Here is an 18,096-nt window from a genome sequence, read left to right as displayed (position 1 = left end):
GCTCTAGGCTGAAAGTCTCCATTTAAAAAGAAAGAATATTCTGGACTGACTTGCTTCTGGTTTGTTTTCCTATTTGTCTTTTATTGATAACAAAACAAAAAAAGAGAAATGCCAGAAGTCCCTTTTCCTCAGTCCCATCTCTCTGATTTCCATGTGATCCAGAGAGAATTCATTCCTCTGCATTGCCTGGCAGAGAGGGCAGATTCTGGGTTGCTTTCCATGAAGCAGAAAAGCTGTTTGTGAGAAGGTTTGGGTGAAATGCACACCTGAAAGGGAAGAGAGCTAAACCTCATGTTAGCAATTCTCAGCTGATGAGAGGCAGTTTAGTGGAAATCAGAGCTTTGAGAACAGCATGGCAAAGCCTGCCAGAAAGTGCTGGTGTTGAACTGGGATACTCACTGGCTTTTTGGGCATCTAAAAGAGGGACTGCACCTCCCTAGGCTCTGAGTTAGCTGCTTAAAGTCAGCTTTGTGTCACCCCAAACACCTTTCCCTGCTCACAGGCAGGGCTAAACTTACCTTCCTAAAATCATCTTCCTTCCAAAATTAACCTCCCCTTTTCCTGCACTTTGTGAGGTTTCTTCCATGAGCTGCCCTCAGAGTCAGAATGTTCCAGAGTGCTGAATTTAATCCCACAGAGCCACAGGTGCCTGCTGTGGGTGGGAGGGAGGGATGTGCATCTGTGGGTGTCTGTTTCCTCCCCATGCAGAAATTCTTAAGGCAGATCTGAAGGGTGGGTGTTGTTGGAAACACAGTATTGTGTCTGACAATGGTGTGTTGGGGCAGCAGGGATGTTTTAGGCAAACAAAATCCCAGATGGATGGGAACATTTCACATTTCCTGTTGGCCCTGCCTGCTGGGAGTGTGCCCACCTGAGCTGTGACTTCCTTCAGCTCCACAGGCTGGAGAAGGGCTTGGAGGGGGATTTGTTGTACAATTTCCTGCCCCTGAAATGCCCCGGTGCCCAGTGGGCTCTGCTGGCAGCTCTGCAGTGGGGAGGGTTGGGCTGTGCCTAATAGGCCCTTTCCTACCCCAACCAGGGATGAAATGTCTCATCACACGCTGCAGCAGAGCTCCTTGGCTGGAGCTGTTCCTTGGCAGCTTTTCAAGCCATATTAATTAAAGATGAAGTCACTGGACGCACTGTGTGGATTCAGTGGCAGGCAAGCATGGCATTCCTGTGTTTTTTCCCACTAATTAATAAATCACTTGGAAACCGTGAGGTTTCCCAGCTCCTCTGCACGGATGCCAAATCAGCCACTTAAGAAATGTATAACTTTGAAGATTAAATTATTTCCCCATTATAATTGGCGTACTAAGCAAAGAGTTGGTTGGAGTCCTATCAGAACCCTTTTGTTGAAAGAGAAAACTAGATTGCATTGGAGCAGAATGAAGGGGTTTTCTCTATGGCATTCAGTTCCTTGGAGCACTGGAAGTGCAATAATAAACAGCTTTTGCCCATCTTCTGTTATTTCTAACTTCCTTGGTTATAGAGGAAAACACTCAATGTCACCAAAATGTAGTCAAAATTTTGAAAAGATAGAAGGCAAAATAAAAGTAACTTTGGTTTTTTTAAATAGCTGCTGTGATTTTTTTGTTTTAATCTCCCTCAGTGCTGGGAATTGTGCTTGGTGACACAGTAGCATGAAAGGCTTCAGTTTCCAGACAATGAAACTGTGGACAGTCAAGGATTTGTGGAAATGTTCCTATCCCAGTCATCCTACTTTCAGCATGCACTGTGCTTTTGAAGTGGTTGCTAATGGCATTTTCTGTTGGGGAGAAAAGGAAAGTTTATTAGAACCATGCAGTTCCTTCTTCTCTTGGCAGACCACTGGGTGAAGTGAAAAAGCTGAATTTTCTAACAAAAAAAAAAAAAGTCCTCTAAAGTGTTTAAGTGTTGCCACATTTTTCACCAGATGATATTACTGCAAAACTCATTTACAGTTCTCTCAGGACAGACAGTAGAAGGTTTGTGGTCAATAATGATATCCCAACACGTTTTCCTACTGGGAGAAGGAGCTGAGTGGGACTTGCCACATGATCAGAGCACTAGCCCAGAGCTAGGAAGGTGATGGAGAGCTCCTTGAAAATGCTGTAAAAATAAAGCAGGGTGCTTTTCTCTCCACAGCTACACAAAGCTCAAGCTGCAGGTGACTCCAGAGGGGCGCATTCCTCTGAAGAAGTAAGTGCTGTTCCCCTTCCTTGCCACGTGCTCTCTGCTGACTTGGGGCTGTGAAGATGTGTTTGGGATGAGTTTGGCACCCCTGTGCCTAGGAGAATAATTTTACCCTCTCTTTATAACAGTGATGATGGGGTGTCTCTGCTCAAATGCCCTTTGGACACAGATGTCCTGCCTCTTTGCCCTGGTTCTTTCCACTTGTGAAAATTTAAAATTAAAAATAATAAAAAAAAAAGAAGCAGCATAATTTCTTTATCTCAGGGACATGTGTGAATAAACAGATTCAAATTGTATGTCACTGGGGGAATGAAGAGACCAGTGATGGCTGAAATAAATGCCTGCTGTGATAGGGGCTGGTGTGGGGTAGAGTTAAAACCAAGCTCTGTCAAACTCCCCTCTGTACTGAGCAGCCAGCAAATGGAAACAAATGGCTAAAGATGCAATAGGCTGCTGGGAGATCCTCAGTCCTTGAGGCACAAGGGCCATCAAGGCAGTTGTTTACAGCAAACCCCTGTGTTTGTGCCCCTTGCAGCATTTACCGCCTGTTCTCCTCGGACAGAAAGCGCGTGGAGACGGCGCTGGAGGCCTGCAACCTGCCCTCCTCCAGGGTAAGCTCTGAGTGAGCTCTGGTGGGGGCATGCAACAGGAAAGCCTTATTAATATCATTGTCTGGCAAAAGGTCTTGAGAATATGGAAACTATAAGGGAGATTGAAATGAAAGCAAGCTTTGAGATACTTCAAACAATGGAGAAAATAATGGTGTGGCCAGCTGAAGGTGATCCCCTTTAGATGGAACAACACCCTCTGCCTGCAGACAGGCCCAAGGCTCAGAGCAGACCCTGCCAGCTTGGCAGAAGGGGCCCAAAGAGGAGTTTTTAAATAGTTAAAAATGCAACACAGTATGGTAATGTAATGATTCTTATAGGCTGTATGTAAATGCTATAAAATTTGTATATTGTACTAGATTAGTTAGTTAAAATTAGTGTAGGGGTACACAGTGTGGGTAAATGAAGGTGTATAGAGTGCAATCTTACCCCCTAAAGAGTTGCAGCTGAACCCATTACTAAAGATTAGGAGCAGGCCTGATGTTAACAGGCCACACCTGTAGCCAATAAGAGCAGTGGTATAAAAGAGTGGATTGGTGGGAGCTGCAGTCAGATGGCTGCTGCAAGGACCAGGAAGAGTCAGTGCATAGAGGAGCTGCCTATGAGAAACATTGAGGAGGTATGAAACCCTGGTGATATGGAATCCTTGTGCCATAATGATAGTAGAACTCTTGATATCTAAGGTAACATAATGATAATAGAACTGCTGTGCTATATAAGACAACAAATCAGAATATTCAACACAGAAGAAGATTTATTGTATTGTAATGAGAACCTCGCTCTCTTACCCCTTTTGCTCTCTCTCTCCTCTCGGGCCTGCTCTGAGCTGTATTTGGCAGCTCCCAGCAGGGCCCTGCACCCAGGCCCTTTGCAATAAACCCCAAGTTCCTGATCTGGCCTCGGAGATCTCTCATCTCCATCCATCCTGACCGTCCTGTCCCCTGACATCCTACCAGCTTGGCTGGGCTTGGCTGCTGTGTCCTCTCCTCTGTGCTGCCTTTGCTCTGGACGGCTCCTCAGCAGCAGCTCTGGCTTTCCCACCCTGAGGTCCCTGAGACCCCTCTGAGTGCTTTTGGGTTGGAGTTGTTTAGGATCAGGGGCACTAGAAGAAGCCTGAAAGGATTCAAAGGAAGGGCAGAGTTTGTGCAAGCTGTCCTAGAGGAATCCTGTGAGGGCATTTTAGGGATAGGTGACCTTTGCACACTTTCAGTGTTAGCCTGAGGTGTGATCTGTAGCTGGAGATAAGTGACAGGCTAAACCCTCCTGCCTTATCCAAAAGGTGCATGAAGGAAATGTGCTGTGGGAGCTGCTAACGCTGCAGGGATGCAGCCATTGCATCCTGCTCATCCAGGAGCTCTCCTCAACCCAGAGCATTTCCAGGGTGGCACCTGGCCCTCAAGAAGGCTTTTTTCCATGGAATGACCTTGAGCAGGTGATTCCAGTTAACTCTGGAGTCACAGATTGGGTGAGGCTGGGAGCAACCACAGTGGGACATGTGCTCCCACCTCCCTGCTCAAACTGGGTTTTAATCCCAGGAAAGCTTCCTGCAGGATAATTCCTTCCTTCAGGGGTCCAAGAGGTGGGGCACAACCCTTCTGTAGCAGAGACAGCCTGCATCTCCTGATCCCCTGACTCATACAAAGCTCTGTGCTGAGAGGTTTCCTTGATATTTGCTCCCCCAGTGGTTTAACAGAGCCCCTTCCTGCAGCTCCAAAACAGAGGAGCAAAATCTTTCCCAGCCAACCTTCAAACACCCCTTCAGTGAGACCTTCCTTCATAGGCTTAAATAAAATTCCTAGGAATGTCAGCAAAATAGGTATAAAATACTGTAATAATCTTATCTGAAGTAATATTGTGAGGTTAGAAATGTGGAGAGAAAGGTTTTAAAGATGAGTTTCCATTTAATTGATAGCAAACAAGACAAAGTGTGCAAAAAAAATCTCTGAGGCGCTGCTTTCTGAATCAGCTGATTTATTCCTTCCGTTTACTACGTGTCTCTGAAAGGAAAATTTAAATGTCATTTGGGTCTTTGAAAGAAACTGCAGTCTTTTCTGCTATTTATCTAAGTAGAGCCAGTTTTACATACACACTGCTGGATGCTTGTTGCTGGGATACCATCTTGAAAATGATTCAGAGTATGAAGTAGATCTTTTCTTTGGTTGGGGCAAAAGGGAAATGTGCTGCATGCACCAGAGAGAACTGTGTTGATCATCTTTGGAAAATACTGTGGAAGGGCAAAACTGAATCTCATGGAGGTGAGGGAATGGAAGAGAAGCAGAACTTCAACCACAGCTCCTTTCCTTTGTGTTCCTGTTTATTTGAGCAAGTGAAATTCTTAGCTCCAGCTTTTCTGCCCTATTACTGCAGGACAAATGGTGTTCCCATAAAGCCTTGGGAGAGCAATGGACTCCAGCAGCATGCAAGACATGAATATCAGGGAGTTTGCTCAGCCAAATTATTCAGAGAATTCATGACAATCTCTCATGGATGTTAGCAGTTCCGGCTCTGCATTTTCATATTCATGCCTCATGGATTTTCTCACTGAGCTTGCCCACCTCTCATTGCTCTGGGAGGATACGGAGCTTGTTGGCCATGAGCTTCACACCATGTGTGCTGCAGCTCTTGGAACTTGGGGGTGAATCTTGAAGCTTGGGATGTTCCCTCATGTGCCTCTCACAGGGACAGGGGACAGTGTCCCTGTGTGGATTTTCTGTGACAGGACAGGGACCCCATCCATCAGCCCCACTCCCCAGGGAAAAACCTGCAGGCTCTGCACTTAGTGCAAGAGGAGCAAGAGTTCTCCTTGCCCAGGTAGTTGTTTTCCTCCTGAGGAGTAGCGCCAGAGAGGACCCTCACAATTGCTGAAATAAATCCTTTTTTTTGTCTTTAAGGACCTTAATAAGAGATGGACTCTCTGCAGTGCTGAGCAGCAGGGCATGATTAGAGTGGGATGAGCCATGGGCCTCAAGTCAAGCACTTTTCAAAGCATGGCTTTAGTAATTTCTCTTTTTCTGGGTCACAACTGGCCTGTGTGGAGTCTTGCAGAATCAATCCAAGAATCCTGATTTTTGGAACAGTCATCATCCAGCAGATCTGAAAACAGAAAGATTAAATAAACATTTAAACAAAGTTTTTAAATACCCCAATGAATTTCTGACTGCCATCTGATTCTCCTATGTAGGTTTATTTTAAATCTTGGCTGTCTTTTGGAAATGGGGTTGCTTTTTGTTATTGTTGGATATTTTTTGTTTGCTTTGGTTAAAGGTGCCTTAAATAGAATTTGGAGAGCTTTATTTTAGCTGGCCTTTTGGCTGTGAAAAGTGGTTTTTGCCTTCTAGTTAATGTCAGGGTTCACAATGAAGCACCAGCGAGCTTGAGTGTTAAAATAAAATAACCACCTCTTGAGTCCAGTCTGTGCAAATAATCTGAATTAGCTCTCATGCTTCCAAATACGTAACAGACTGGATACAGATGTTATAAAAGCAGGCAGGTTAGCAGGCAAATCCTAAATCAGCAGGGCTTGAAATTAGTAGAGAATCTAATCAAGGGATAAAATGGAATGCCAGCATTGAGCCAGGCTGGGAAGGAGGGATGCTCTCATGTGGTGCAGGAGGTTTGTGCTCTGTTCCTTGGTGTCACAAAGAGATGAGCCCATAAGGTGTGTGGGTGGTTCCTCTGGAGCGGGGATGGCTCAGACCAGCCTGAGTCAGGGGGCAGTGTATTTCCATCCCTGGGGGCACGCAGGCTTTTGGAAGCCAAATGTGGCTGTGAGAGGCTGTGCCTGAGGTGGCTTCAGCCTCCCATCTAGATATCTGTGGTTTGTAGCCCACTGATGATGGCACTGGTAGGAAGCACCTATTAAAAAGTTCTGTACACTTGTGCCTGAGGGCTCATGTTGGTTGTTCTCTTTGCAGTGGGTGTTTGCAGACACAGGGAGGCAAACTGATGTCTGCTAATTGGGTCTGAGGGGCAAATCAGAGCCTGGGTCTCAGGCTATTGGAAGAAATCAACTTTTGTTCAGCTGAGCACCTTCAAATCCCTTGTAAAGAAAAAAATAGTGGCTTGATGTAGCTGTGGCTCTGTGGGGGTCAGAGAATCATTGAAAAGGCCTGGCTGAGGAGCAGCACCCTGCTGGACAGAGGTTATGAGCAGGGGAGGGCAGGCTGCCAACTCTAGCAGGAGAATTCCCAAGCTTTGAGAATCCCAGCCTCAAGGCAAGCACAGGTGTTGGCACCGAGAGCTGCACAGCTTGGATTTTCCAGTGCCATGGGGGCAGTGCCACTGGCAGCCCTGTTTTCATGCTGTCCCCTCAGCATTCCCCCTTCTCCATCCAGCCTGGCCCTGGCCCTGGCAGCAGTGAGTTACCTGGCTCAGGGATTGATCCCATGGGAAACACACACAGGGAGAAATACACACTGGCTGGGGGAGTCTGAACCAGCTCACCCTGCAGCCACCCCAGCCTGCCAGAAAAAGGAGGGTTAGGGCTCTGCTGTGGTCACCCAGAATGTGGGAGCCTGGGGATGGTTGTCCAGGCAGAGCAGAGAACAGCCCAGACTGGTCAGGCTGGGACAGATTGACTCCTGTGGACAGAAACAGGATAAAGCCCTCTCAAGCTGTGTGAATTTCGGATGAAAGGACACAAAGTGATGCCTGTGGCATTGTTTATTTCTTGTAACCTGAGGCAGGAAGATCACAGCAAAGTTTCCTTGGGTCTGACAAAGGCTTGAGCCATGCTGCAGGTTCCCCTGGCAACGCTGCTGAACAGGCACAGTAACACAGGCACTGCTTGCCCCAGCCAGCCTTGCCAGGCAAGCAGCTTTGTGCCCTAGTTACCATCCTCTTCCTCTAGTTCATCCCTTTTGGGAGCATGGAGAGCCATACTGTGGGCCATGGTGCTCCCAGCGACCACATGCCACAGCTTTGGATGAAGGACTCATACTCAGTACAGTAGATGCCTCCAGTAATTTGACTTTTTTGGAGAAGAATGTAGTGAGGGTGATGAAATTGTCATCTAGAAGTTAGACTAAATTTACATCACTCTAAAATTAAATCACTCTAAATTGTAGAAGATGTAAGGGAAAAAAAATGCTGGCATGTGTTCTGCAGGTGAGCATTTTTATCAATTCCTCTAAAAGAAATGTGATTGCTCAGTGTGTCACACTGAGTGTTCAGGACAAAGATAAAGATGGATGGCAGAGCTGTGCTGCTTGAGTGCTGCCCAGAACGGTGGCATCCTGAACGTGTATGTGCAGGAAGGAACAGGCAGGATCCCCGCTGCTGCCAGGGAACAAGTGTAGCAGTAGTGACACAGTGACCCAGATTGCTCCCCAGCTGTGTGACAGCTCTGGCAGGATGAGTGACATCCTCACCCTGTGATGCTGCTGCTCTGCTCACTGACAGCCACGGGCTCAGCACGGCTGGGGTGAGCTCAGAGACTCAGCAGGGCTGCTACACCCATTCCTGCTCTGGGGCAGGGGGTTAGGTAGGGACATGTGCCTTCCTCCTCCTTCCCACGTGCTCACAGGATGAGATACGTGGGCCTCATGGAAGCTGAAAAATAAAAAATAATTAATAAAAAATATAGATATATAATACATAAAATAAATATATATAATGTAACAAATAATATTATATATAATAAACAATGTTATACATAATATAGTAAATAAAATTAAAATACAGATATATTTGTGTGTATTTTTTTAAGCTGTACTCTTTAAGCTGCTCTGGGATTCAGGGGAGCTTACAACCCTGCAGAACCTGGGCTCCTCTGGGTTGCAGGAAGGAAATCAAAAGCAGCCAACACTGAGTGCTCAGTGTGCACAGAACATATAACAGTGCTGTATGTCTCTCTTTGTCTGTTTGTTTCCCCATTTCACAGAATGATTCAATCCCTCAAGACGACTTCACGCCAGAAGTGTACAGAGTGTTCCTGAACAACCTCTGCCCTCGGCCTGAGATCGACCACATCTTCTCTGAGTTGTAAGGAAGCACTCTCACTGCTTTATTTATTTTTTTATTTATTTATTTTCCCCATTCACTGATTTCTGGGCTGGCCATGGCAAAGTGGGTTATTTACACTACAGCAGCACGCAGGGCTGGCCAGTAACAGATTCAAATGTCAAGCAGGGCTGTTATTTAATCTTGGATCAAGGGTGTCTTTCTCTCCCAGGCTTTTACCTCCACTTCTGATGGCTTGAGTTTTAAAGGAATTTGTTCCTGGAGGAGCAGAACTGCCAGGTCTTGTTTTTCTGCATTGATCAGGACACCTTAGGTTTCTGAGAAAGTCAAGAAAGAAGAGTAATAAGCAATAACAGCACAAAATAGGCATGAAAATCACCCCCAAAAGCTTAATTAGGACTGGGAAAAAATGCAGCAACTTTTAGGATTTGAGTATGATGGATTCACACCGTGAAATTAAATTAGCAGCTGGCTACAACTGATTTGATCATTCAGTTCTGAGCTGTGTAACTCCTGGTGCCCCTACCCCTGCAGCAATCTGTGTGCTTCACTTTGAGCACAGCCTGATCAGTGGAGGCAGGACAGCAAGCCTGGGTTTCTGTCGGGGCACAGCTTGTGCCAAACTCTGCTCTCTTCACTGCCTCCCCAAACAGGCAGCTTTTTGCTTGCCTTGCAGAGCACCTCGAAGCTTTTAGAAGGTTTCTAAAAAAGGGACCCACACAAATCACCAGAATAATGCAATCAGGGCTGCTGTTATTCAGCAGTAACCCAAATAGCTGGGCCAGGAGTGCCAGCAGAGTGGTTGTGGCAAGCTGGGGATTGAATCCCATGGCTGTTTTCTCTTTTGCTTTTTTAAATAGCTCCATCCCAAGAATTCAGAGGAATGAAAGGCTTTTAGCATTGCTCCAAGTCTTCCCATTGATGCCAGTAATGCTGAACATTGTCAAAGATCTTCCTCCTAGATGTCTGATGGAGAAACTTTGGCAAAATAAATCAGTGCAGAGGCACAGTGGAGCGATGTTTCTGTTGTGTGATAGTTTTGTATGAATCTTGTTTCAGTTTCCTTGGGAAGTTTCAGACCCAGAACTCCAAGGAAATGTATTAACGTGACTTTGCTGTTGCTTTAATTTCTCTGCAGTGGTGCCAAGAGCAAGCCCTACCTTACTGTGGATCAGATGATGGACTTCATCAATTTGAAGCAGCGGGATCCACGATTGAATGAGATCCTTTACCCACCTCTCAAACAAGAGCAAGTTCAAGTGCTGATTGAGAAGTATGAACCCAACAGCAACCTGGCAAAGAAAGGTCAGTGCATTTCACACTCCTGCTGCACTCAGACGCTGTCACTCAGCCCTCCTACATGCTAGAGCCAAGTCTGCTTCCAAATCCAGCTGCTGTCCCAGCTGTCTGCTTTGGGATCACACAGGCCAGTGAGACATCCTGCGGTGCATTTTAAAATAAAATGTGTTGGGTTGATGTCAGTGAGCAGGGATGGGGCTGCTTTCCCTGCTTGCTTTGCAGTGGGGGGGATTGACAGGAGACTTGCTCTGGGATGTGACCCTCAGCAGAAGCCTGGCTATTACAGTGCCTGTTTACCAGCATCTAAAATGTAAAGCTGAAAGAAAAAAAATCAGGGCCAATGGAACTCAGAGCGTGATAAATCTATAATTTAATAATACTATTAAATCTAGCCCTCTGCTTTTGGATAAAGTGGTGTACAATGCAAGATATGAGATCAACTCAGTGTATTTCATGCTATAATCACAGAAAATTGCCTTTTGAACATCTCAAGTGTTGTCAGGATTTAGCTGGGCACTTAGCCAAAACCAGTGAAAGAGCTCCTGCACAAATCTCTGCAGATTTTTGCTACCACCACAAGTCTTAAAATAGCGTTCAGTTTGTGTCTGCATCCTGTTTTATTCCAATGCGCATATCCTGATGATTAGCCCAGCTTTTGATGTGTTTACACCTTTAGAAATTTTAGAGACATGGGAGTATCCTGAAAAACAGATCTAATATGAAAAAAAGACTGTTTGGTCCAGAGATTATGGATCAAAAAAATCCAGAAAGACCCAGGAGTCGGGAGGTTAACTGAAGGCACTCCCATCTGGAAGCTTTCTCACCTTTGCATCTTGCTGGAGGAAACTGATGTCGTCATGAATGTTGTCTCTCAAACACTTCTAATTTTTTCCTCTTAAGTTTCTTATTTTTCTAGAGCAATCCAAGTGAGTGTTTCCAGTTTTTTGTGGAGGGTTAAATCCTGCTTCTTGGCCATATTTATGCAAACTGTCTCTTGACGTCAGCAGGAGCAGTTCCTTGAGGAAATGGAACCCCTTGTGACCTCCTTTCTCATCTGTGCAAATATTAGAGCTGTGCTCTGTGCTTACCTTACAGGAAAGTCTGTTACCTGAAAGATCATCCTCGCTACCCAAATATTAGCACTCCACATCAGCCAAATAAAGGATTTATTAGAAGGAGGTGTGTGGTGTGCCTAGCAATAAGGAGAAAACGTGAAACAGAGGCCAGGGAGAAGGTGCTGTGGTTGGTGTTTGCCCCCAGCCTCCAGTGGGGCTTGTTCACCTCTTTACCTTGGGGCACACAGGTTTGTGTGGGATTTGCTCACCCTGTTTACCTTGGTGCACACATTTGCTGTTCCACACGTGCCTCTCATCCTGGGTGGGATCTATTTGTTTTAAAAATCAGTTCTCTCTGAAAATGCTGACTTGAGCAAGGGAAAGATCACAGAGAGTTAATTCTTTTAGTGGGATTGTTCTGGGGTTTTTTTTCCCCTTTTCAGGCTTGTGCACTGCGTCCAGCTGGCACACCCTGATATCCACCTCTGTGCTGAAGAACCACCTCCCTGTCTGGCAGCTGAGCTGCAGAACTGGCAGCAGCTCCAGTGTAAATCCCAAAATGACAGGAATTGGCTAATCAGGGATGACATGGGGACACAATATTTTCTGTGCATCTGCTCCGAGTTGGGAATGCAACTCACTGTATATTAAATGAAGTGTAGGTGTGCACTCATTTCTGCACTCATGGAATAATTGTCAAAAAATGCTTCGTGTCTATAAAATGTCACCAAAATGTAAGCACATATTTAGAGCAGTGATTTAACCTTTTAATGTGGTATTCTGGAAAAGGGATGATCCCTCAGGCTTCCTGCTGCCAGGGTTGTTGAATTGAAGTTTCCAGACAGTTTTTGGTCAGAAACATAAACACAGATACCCAGACAACCTCCAAAAGTGTGATGTACATGCTTGTTAGCAAATAAAATGTCATGCATTGAAAAGTTCTTTATTTAAAATCAGGGATTTTTTTCCTTAAAAACGTAAATCCAAATTTATAAAGTGGAAACCATGTGCACAGCTGCCTCCTTGCTCCCTGTTTGGCTAGTGCTAGCCCTTTACTCCTCTGATGATTGTTCCTCCTAATTCCCTGTCCTAGCTCATTGGCTGTGCACATCCACTGTACCACAATATTCTCTTCTAATGAGTCTCTCACAGCTAATTACATGGATTTCTGGTGAGTTGTTGTGCACTGTTCAAATGCTTTTGGGATCTCATCATTCCCCTGGTCCCCGTTGTAGCCTTTTGTTGCTGCTCACCTGCACTGTTCTGAGCACAGTAAGGATGCATTTATTTAAATATTCTCTGCTTCTTTAATTTTAAAGGGCCAACCCTTTAGATCAGCTCTTACATTTCACAGTGTTTCTGCAGATTTTTTCTGTATCTGCTTGCTGTGTGTCAGCTTTGGTTATACATGCATTTGTAAGGATTGTAGAGGAGCTGGTTGCATGACTCTCTCCATGAATTCCAGTATGAATTCTGTTTTGCGGTGCACATTTATTGGTAGTTGTTGCACTGAGTTTTTCTTAGGTAATAAAATAAATTAAGCAATCATCATTCAATTAAGTTATATTTAATTTTATACAGCATCTATTGTATGTATTTTTCCCATGGCAGCCTTAACACCAGGCACTATTCACCCCAGCATAAATGTGTTTCTCCTCCTTTAAACTTTTATGCAATTTAAACATTTTCACCCCACTGCATTAAATTCACCTTTTAGTAACTGCTTAAGAATAATTACACCCTGGATTCCTTTGGTGGCAGAAGGGGGTAATTTCCTAGGTAACAGATTTTAATGGCACAAACAAGCACTGTGCAGCCATGGCTCTACTTTTAAGACATACTTCATAATATTTAAAGCATAAATTCTGATGTATAAATCATTCAGGCAAATGGTTGGTATGAAACACTTGTAGGAAGTGTTAGAGAACAGTTGGAATTCCTTGGCCTCCCAACTGGAACATGGAAAGTGAGAATACTTCCCCAAAAGCCCATTCACTTTCGGATTGTCAGTGTTTTCCAGCATTCCACTTGTACAGGGGAAGAGCTCTCTGCCCTGTTTCTGTCTCAAATATTGACAGAACAATAGATCCCAGGCATGATTTATTACTCTTGAAATGTTTAAGCCACACCAAAGTTGTAGGTTAGGCCAGGCTGTCAGCAGCTAGGTAGCTTACCAGGAAACCTTTTTTAAAAAAATGTTTAAAATATATATATATAGCTGTATGTATGTATATATATATATATATATGTGCAACAAGTGTTAGTGTGGATAATGTGGCAGCATAAATATGTTAATGGAAACTATTTGTCAAAATGAGTTGGCAAAATTTATTTCTCTAATACACTGGAGGTTGCTTTTTTAGTTAAGCTGAAAAATTAATTTCAGATCATGCAGTTGTTTGGAACATTGCATCTCAAGTGAAAAACTAAATGTAAAAACCTTTTAGAACAGAAAGTCCTCAATTGTAAGGATTTTTTGCATCTCCACTGGAGAGTATTTTTCTGTATTGTGTTTGACCTGGCCTCAGACTGTCAGAGCCCATAAATAGAAAACTCAGTCCAGCAGTCAAACTGTTTCTTCTGTGCTTGTTGCTACCTCTTTTATGGAGCATGAGGAAGTATTCAATTTTAGCAGCAGAATTTATGATTTGAAGATGAATATTAGATAAGGTTTGTTTCTGAAAATATAAAGGAGCCTGGACTCCAGTGCTGAGGGAAACAAACGCAGATAAAGTTTGGACAAACATGGCATGGTTTGGGGTACAGCATCCATGGGAGGGAGTTTCCTTCTGCTGGCAGATGCAGTCAGCCACCAAGATCCACCAGTATCCATCAGTATCCTTCAATATCTGCCAGTATCCTTCAATATCCACCAGTATCCTCCAGCTGGAAGGATATCAGTACATACCCTGCCCATAAATACATACCCTGCCCATAAATTCATGCCCCACCCATAAATGCAGAACTCTGGGGAGGCAGCATGAGGTGGGGAACTAAGGGACAATGCTGGCACAAGAACACACAGGGATCAAGTGGCCTTGAGTAAATTGAGGCTGGAAGTGAGGAAAAGTTTCCTAACAATGTGGTCCTGGCACAGAGTAGCAGAGGTAGCAAAGAGGGCAAAAAAAGCAATTGTTGTTAGGAGAGAGCTCAAGTTCTTTATGGAAGGGATTGTCCACTGCAGTGCCTGCAGCTGCAGGACCCAATTTAAAGAACAGATAAGGAATGCCCTTTAAAAGCACTAAAATCCCTTCTCAGTTTGTTTGCACTGTCTTTGCAGTGCCACCCCTTTTTTTCTTTTCCACTTCTCTTTAATGTTAATCAGTTTTCAGTTGCAGGAGATTGTGGAAGTAAAAATGTCACCTGTGATTTTTTTCTCTTAGATTTTTTTCAGCCCTTAGAGCACACTGACACTCTTATCTCTTCCCATGATAGTACAGGGCAGTCCTTTTGGCAAGTGCATTAATAGCTTAGGTAGAGAAATATCACTTAGCAGAGAAAAATACATATTTTTAGATGTCTTTTGGTGCAACTTAGCAATTGGATGTAAGCCAACATTTAACATTATTCCATCTCCCAGGATCACTCTGAGCATTGTACAGAGGATGTTTTTGAGAGGTTTGGCAAGACAGTGACATATTCCAGCACTGTCCCTCTTTCAAGTCTGTCAGAAATAACTGCAGTATGCTGGGATGAATGGTGGTTTTATCTGTCTGATTTCAATCCTTTCCACTCAGCTGCCTTAGAAACCTGCCATGTTGCAAAGTGCTCATCCCACTGCAGCTAGGGACTGGTGTAAAGGTGCTTTTGTAGTGGTTTTGTGGATTTAATTGGATCTAAACTGACTGTCTTGTGATGTGCTGTAAGGGATATCCTGTCAGAAACAATTTCTGCCACATCTCTGCTGAGAAGTCAAGAGCAGAGGATGGGTTTGTGGCTGTGAAACCCTGCTTCAGTCTTGAGACTTAGGAGAGATTGGTTGCTTGGCGTTTTGCCCCACTCCTTAACAATTACTGGTTATTTAAGTTTGCCTTCTAACAAGTTTAGCATCTGCCTGCTGAAGTTTTAGGAACTGCTCCAAGACTTGTTTTCCTTGTCAGGAAAGCTCTGCTTACCAGAATCTCTGAACTGTGACCGTGCATTGTAACAGCAGAGGCTTTTAAAGCTGCTGCAGGCATTCAAAGGATCAATAGCCATCAAAATAAATGTGTTTCCAAGGTATCAATTGTAAGGAAGAGAAAATGTTGAGTGCTTAGAATCCTCCCTGCTTCAATGTGTGTTTTGCTGTTTTCTAGCACTACTGCAGAAAAATGTCTCCTTTTCATAGGCTGTGTATCCCCTGTGGGTCAGAGCCCTTCCTTCCTGAGAGCCTGAAAAGGCTGAAAAAGCCTCTGACTTGTAATAAAATGAGTAAATAAATACCACACTCAACACTGCAGTTGGCTTTAAGATCTTGTTAAACCTGGATGGTTCCTGCCTACAGGCACCAGTGAGATTTGGAAACCTGCTTTTTCCTCAGGTGCCACTCCACCTTCCTTTCCCTTGGAGATGGCAGTGTCCTTGGAATGCTCCCCAAGTTTTAATTCTGATTTTTAATTCTGATTTAAGTAGATTTGCCGTTTGGCATGGCTCCTGTGGAAGCTTGTAGGAAATATTTCTTCCCTGGAGTGAATTCAGTGTCTTGGGCGGCAGTGCCTCATCTTGATAGTTCAGAAAAGTGGTTTTCCATCTGCAAACATTTTCTTGCCACCCCCAGAAAAGGTAAATGATTGTATCCACTCTTGGTTTTCTCTGTGCACTTGTCCAGATGCTAAAGTGGATGTGATAGTTCGTTGGAGTGACAAGCATTCCTGTTTTAGGCACCCTGAACTCTGCTTTACTTGAGGAGCCTTGCTGTGCACACAGCTCTGGATCTCAGTGTCCTTGGGCATGTGGGCACTGAGCAAGCTCTTCTATGGAGGCTGCTCAGACACACCAGGTTTGCTTTTCCCTGATTTCCCTCACTGACTTGTCATTCACACTCATCTGCTTCTCAGGGTGATGGGTTCCAGGGCATCTTCTTCCCTCTTCACCTCTGTATTTTGGATTTTTCTTTGCTCCAGTGATTAGCTGTGTAGCTTGACTTTTTATTTGTGTGTTCTCATTTGATTTGTGTCCCATTCAGTAAGCATTTATCCTGATCCTGTATCTGGATAAACCACATCTATAGGATAATTGATCCTGATCTTGTATTAGGATAAACCATATCTATAGGATAATTGATCCTGTATCATTCTCTGTGCTCACTTCTCCCTGTGGCTCACTGCACTGTACCCATCCAAGGCTGGAGAGAGGAATCTTGCTCTGTCCCTTCCTTACTGAGGGAGTTTTCCATTTCTCTTGCAAGAACATGTTCCCCAAGACAGCTTGTTTTGGTTTGTGGCCAGGTAACTCTAATTACAGGAGGTATTTCAATGACTAAAACTGAGGGCAGGACTGGATCCATTATGTTTTCCTCCAAGTTTAGAGAAAGGAAATGAGATTTGAGCACAACAGGATATTGTCCTGCTTTGATTTTAAAGGATTTAAGCAATGACACAAGCAATAAATCCACTGCAAGACTGTTTCCTAGCACACTTAATTGAAGCACTGCCAAGCTTTTTCAGACACACACACCCCAAGTTTTCTAGTGCTCACTCTGGTCTCGTTACCTGTTTAATTCCTTTTTCTTAATCACCTTTTGTGATGCAGCTTCCTTTACAGATGACTTGCTGTTCTCTGCATCTCATCTGTTTCTCAGGGTGATGGATTCCTATCTTCCCTGTTCACCTCTATATTTTGGATTTTTCTTTGCTCCAGTGATTAGCTGTGTAGCTTGAATTGTTGTGTGTTCTCATTTATTTGTGTCCCATTTACCTGGTTCATGATAGCTTTGCCCTCTTGTTTTGCCAACAGCCACCAGAGAACTGTCTGGTTTTTAAACCCTGTGTTGTTGGTTCTACTTTTTCACATTATTAAGGACTTTATGAAACCGGACCTACCACTGATCAGTGTTCAGCCTCTGGACTTCTTGTGCAGTTCAGCTTTCAAATTCAAAGAAACCCTGATCTTTTAAGCTGACCTCAGTTTATTTCTCTCTGAGCTTTTTAGCAGATTAGTATTTCCATTTAGGAAAAATCTGAGTTTAAAACTTCATTAAATGCTTCACTAATAGCCAGATGCAGTAATTCAGATATATTGCTGTTCCTCTACTTATTAATTTGATAAGGCTGACTAGTGTGAATTTCTGCCCTTAGTGATCATTGAGAGAACTGCTGAAATGGAGGAGCTACTGATGATTTTTGCCCCTGGTGTGTAAATGGTGGCTGCTACTGTGATATTTTGATGTATCTGCAGATCCTGACCTGAGGGTCTTTGCCATGCTCACTGTTTTTTCTAAAACAAAGCAGCACTAAGATAACTGGGATGAAGTCTTTACCCAGTTGTAGGGTTGGGGTCTTTTCAGTCTGGGCTGAGCTCATTCTGTGTTCTCTCCTTGTGGTGACTTTGTCACCAAGAGTGGCAGAGAGTGGACAGTGCAGTGGGACAGTCCTGTCCTGCCCTGATTTGCAAAACTGAATAAGCAGAAACTGCAGTTACCCCTGTGGAGGGATAGAATGTAGAAAAATAAAGACAGTGCAGAAGGCAATCTCACAGCTGAGGAGTTGCAGCTGTACCAACCCCCAAACTCAGGAACAGGCCTGCCCTTAGCAGGCCACAGCTGTGCCCAAGAAGAAGAAGAGTGCTGCAAAAGAGTGGGTGAGCTGGCTGAGGAGAGGGCTGTGGTTTGGTGGCTGTGCTGTGAGGAAGGAGGAGTCAGTGCTGCAAGGAGATGCCTGTGAGACATCACCGAGAAGGCATGGGAGCTTTGTGATAAGATCACTACAACTCCCAACCAATAGAGCAGTAGAAATGTGTCTGGAAAGCCAAGCAGCTTCCAGCACCACTTGGGTGCAAACCCTGCAAGTGCCACCAGAGCA

General features: G+C 44.3%; 1 protein-coding gene and 1 long non-coding RNA gene across 4 annotated transcripts in view; one reads left to right on the top strand and one right to left on the bottom strand.

Annotated features, from left to right (window-relative positions):
• The window catches only part of PLCB1 (phospholipase C beta 1), a 306,384-nt gene that overhangs the window by 160,928 nt on the left and 127,360 nt on the right, over nucleotides 1-18,096 (top strand). For all 3 annotated transcript variants that reach the window (XM_005486821.3, XM_005486820.3, XM_005486822.4), the window contains exons 6-9: nucleotides 2,128-2,181; nucleotides 2,711-2,786; nucleotides 8,665-8,765; nucleotides 9,883-10,049. In XM_005486821.3, coding sequence (XP_005486878.2) covers nucleotides 2,128-2,181; nucleotides 2,711-2,786; nucleotides 8,665-8,765; nucleotides 9,883-10,049 — 398 coding nt within the window. The remainder of the gene's footprint in view (nucleotides 1-2,127; nucleotides 2,182-2,710; nucleotides 2,787-8,664; nucleotides 8,766-9,882; nucleotides 10,050-18,096) is intronic.
• LOC106629378 (uncharacterized) overlaps nucleotides 3,544-18,096 on the bottom strand; it is a 58,038-nt gene continuing 43,485 nt past the window's right edge. Inside the window, exons 2-4 of the long non-coding RNA XR_001332687.3 lie at nucleotides 8,964-9,061; nucleotides 8,153-8,333; nucleotides 3,544-5,876 (exon numbers count right to left, since the gene is read on the bottom strand). This is a non-coding gene — a long non-coding RNA (uncharacterized LOC106629378). The remainder of the gene's footprint in view (nucleotides 5,877-8,152; nucleotides 8,334-8,963; nucleotides 9,062-18,096) is intronic.

The sequence above is a fragment of the Zonotrichia albicollis genome, chromosome 3 (genome assembly GCF_047830755.1).
Source record: "Zonotrichia albicollis isolate bZonAlb1 chromosome 3, bZonAlb1.hap1, whole genome shotgun sequence".
In the NCBI taxonomy this organism is placed as follows: Eukaryota; Metazoa; Chordata; class Aves; order Passeriformes; family Passerellidae; genus Zonotrichia; species Zonotrichia albicollis.
This window is presented reverse-complemented; position numbering and strand designations above follow the sequence as displayed.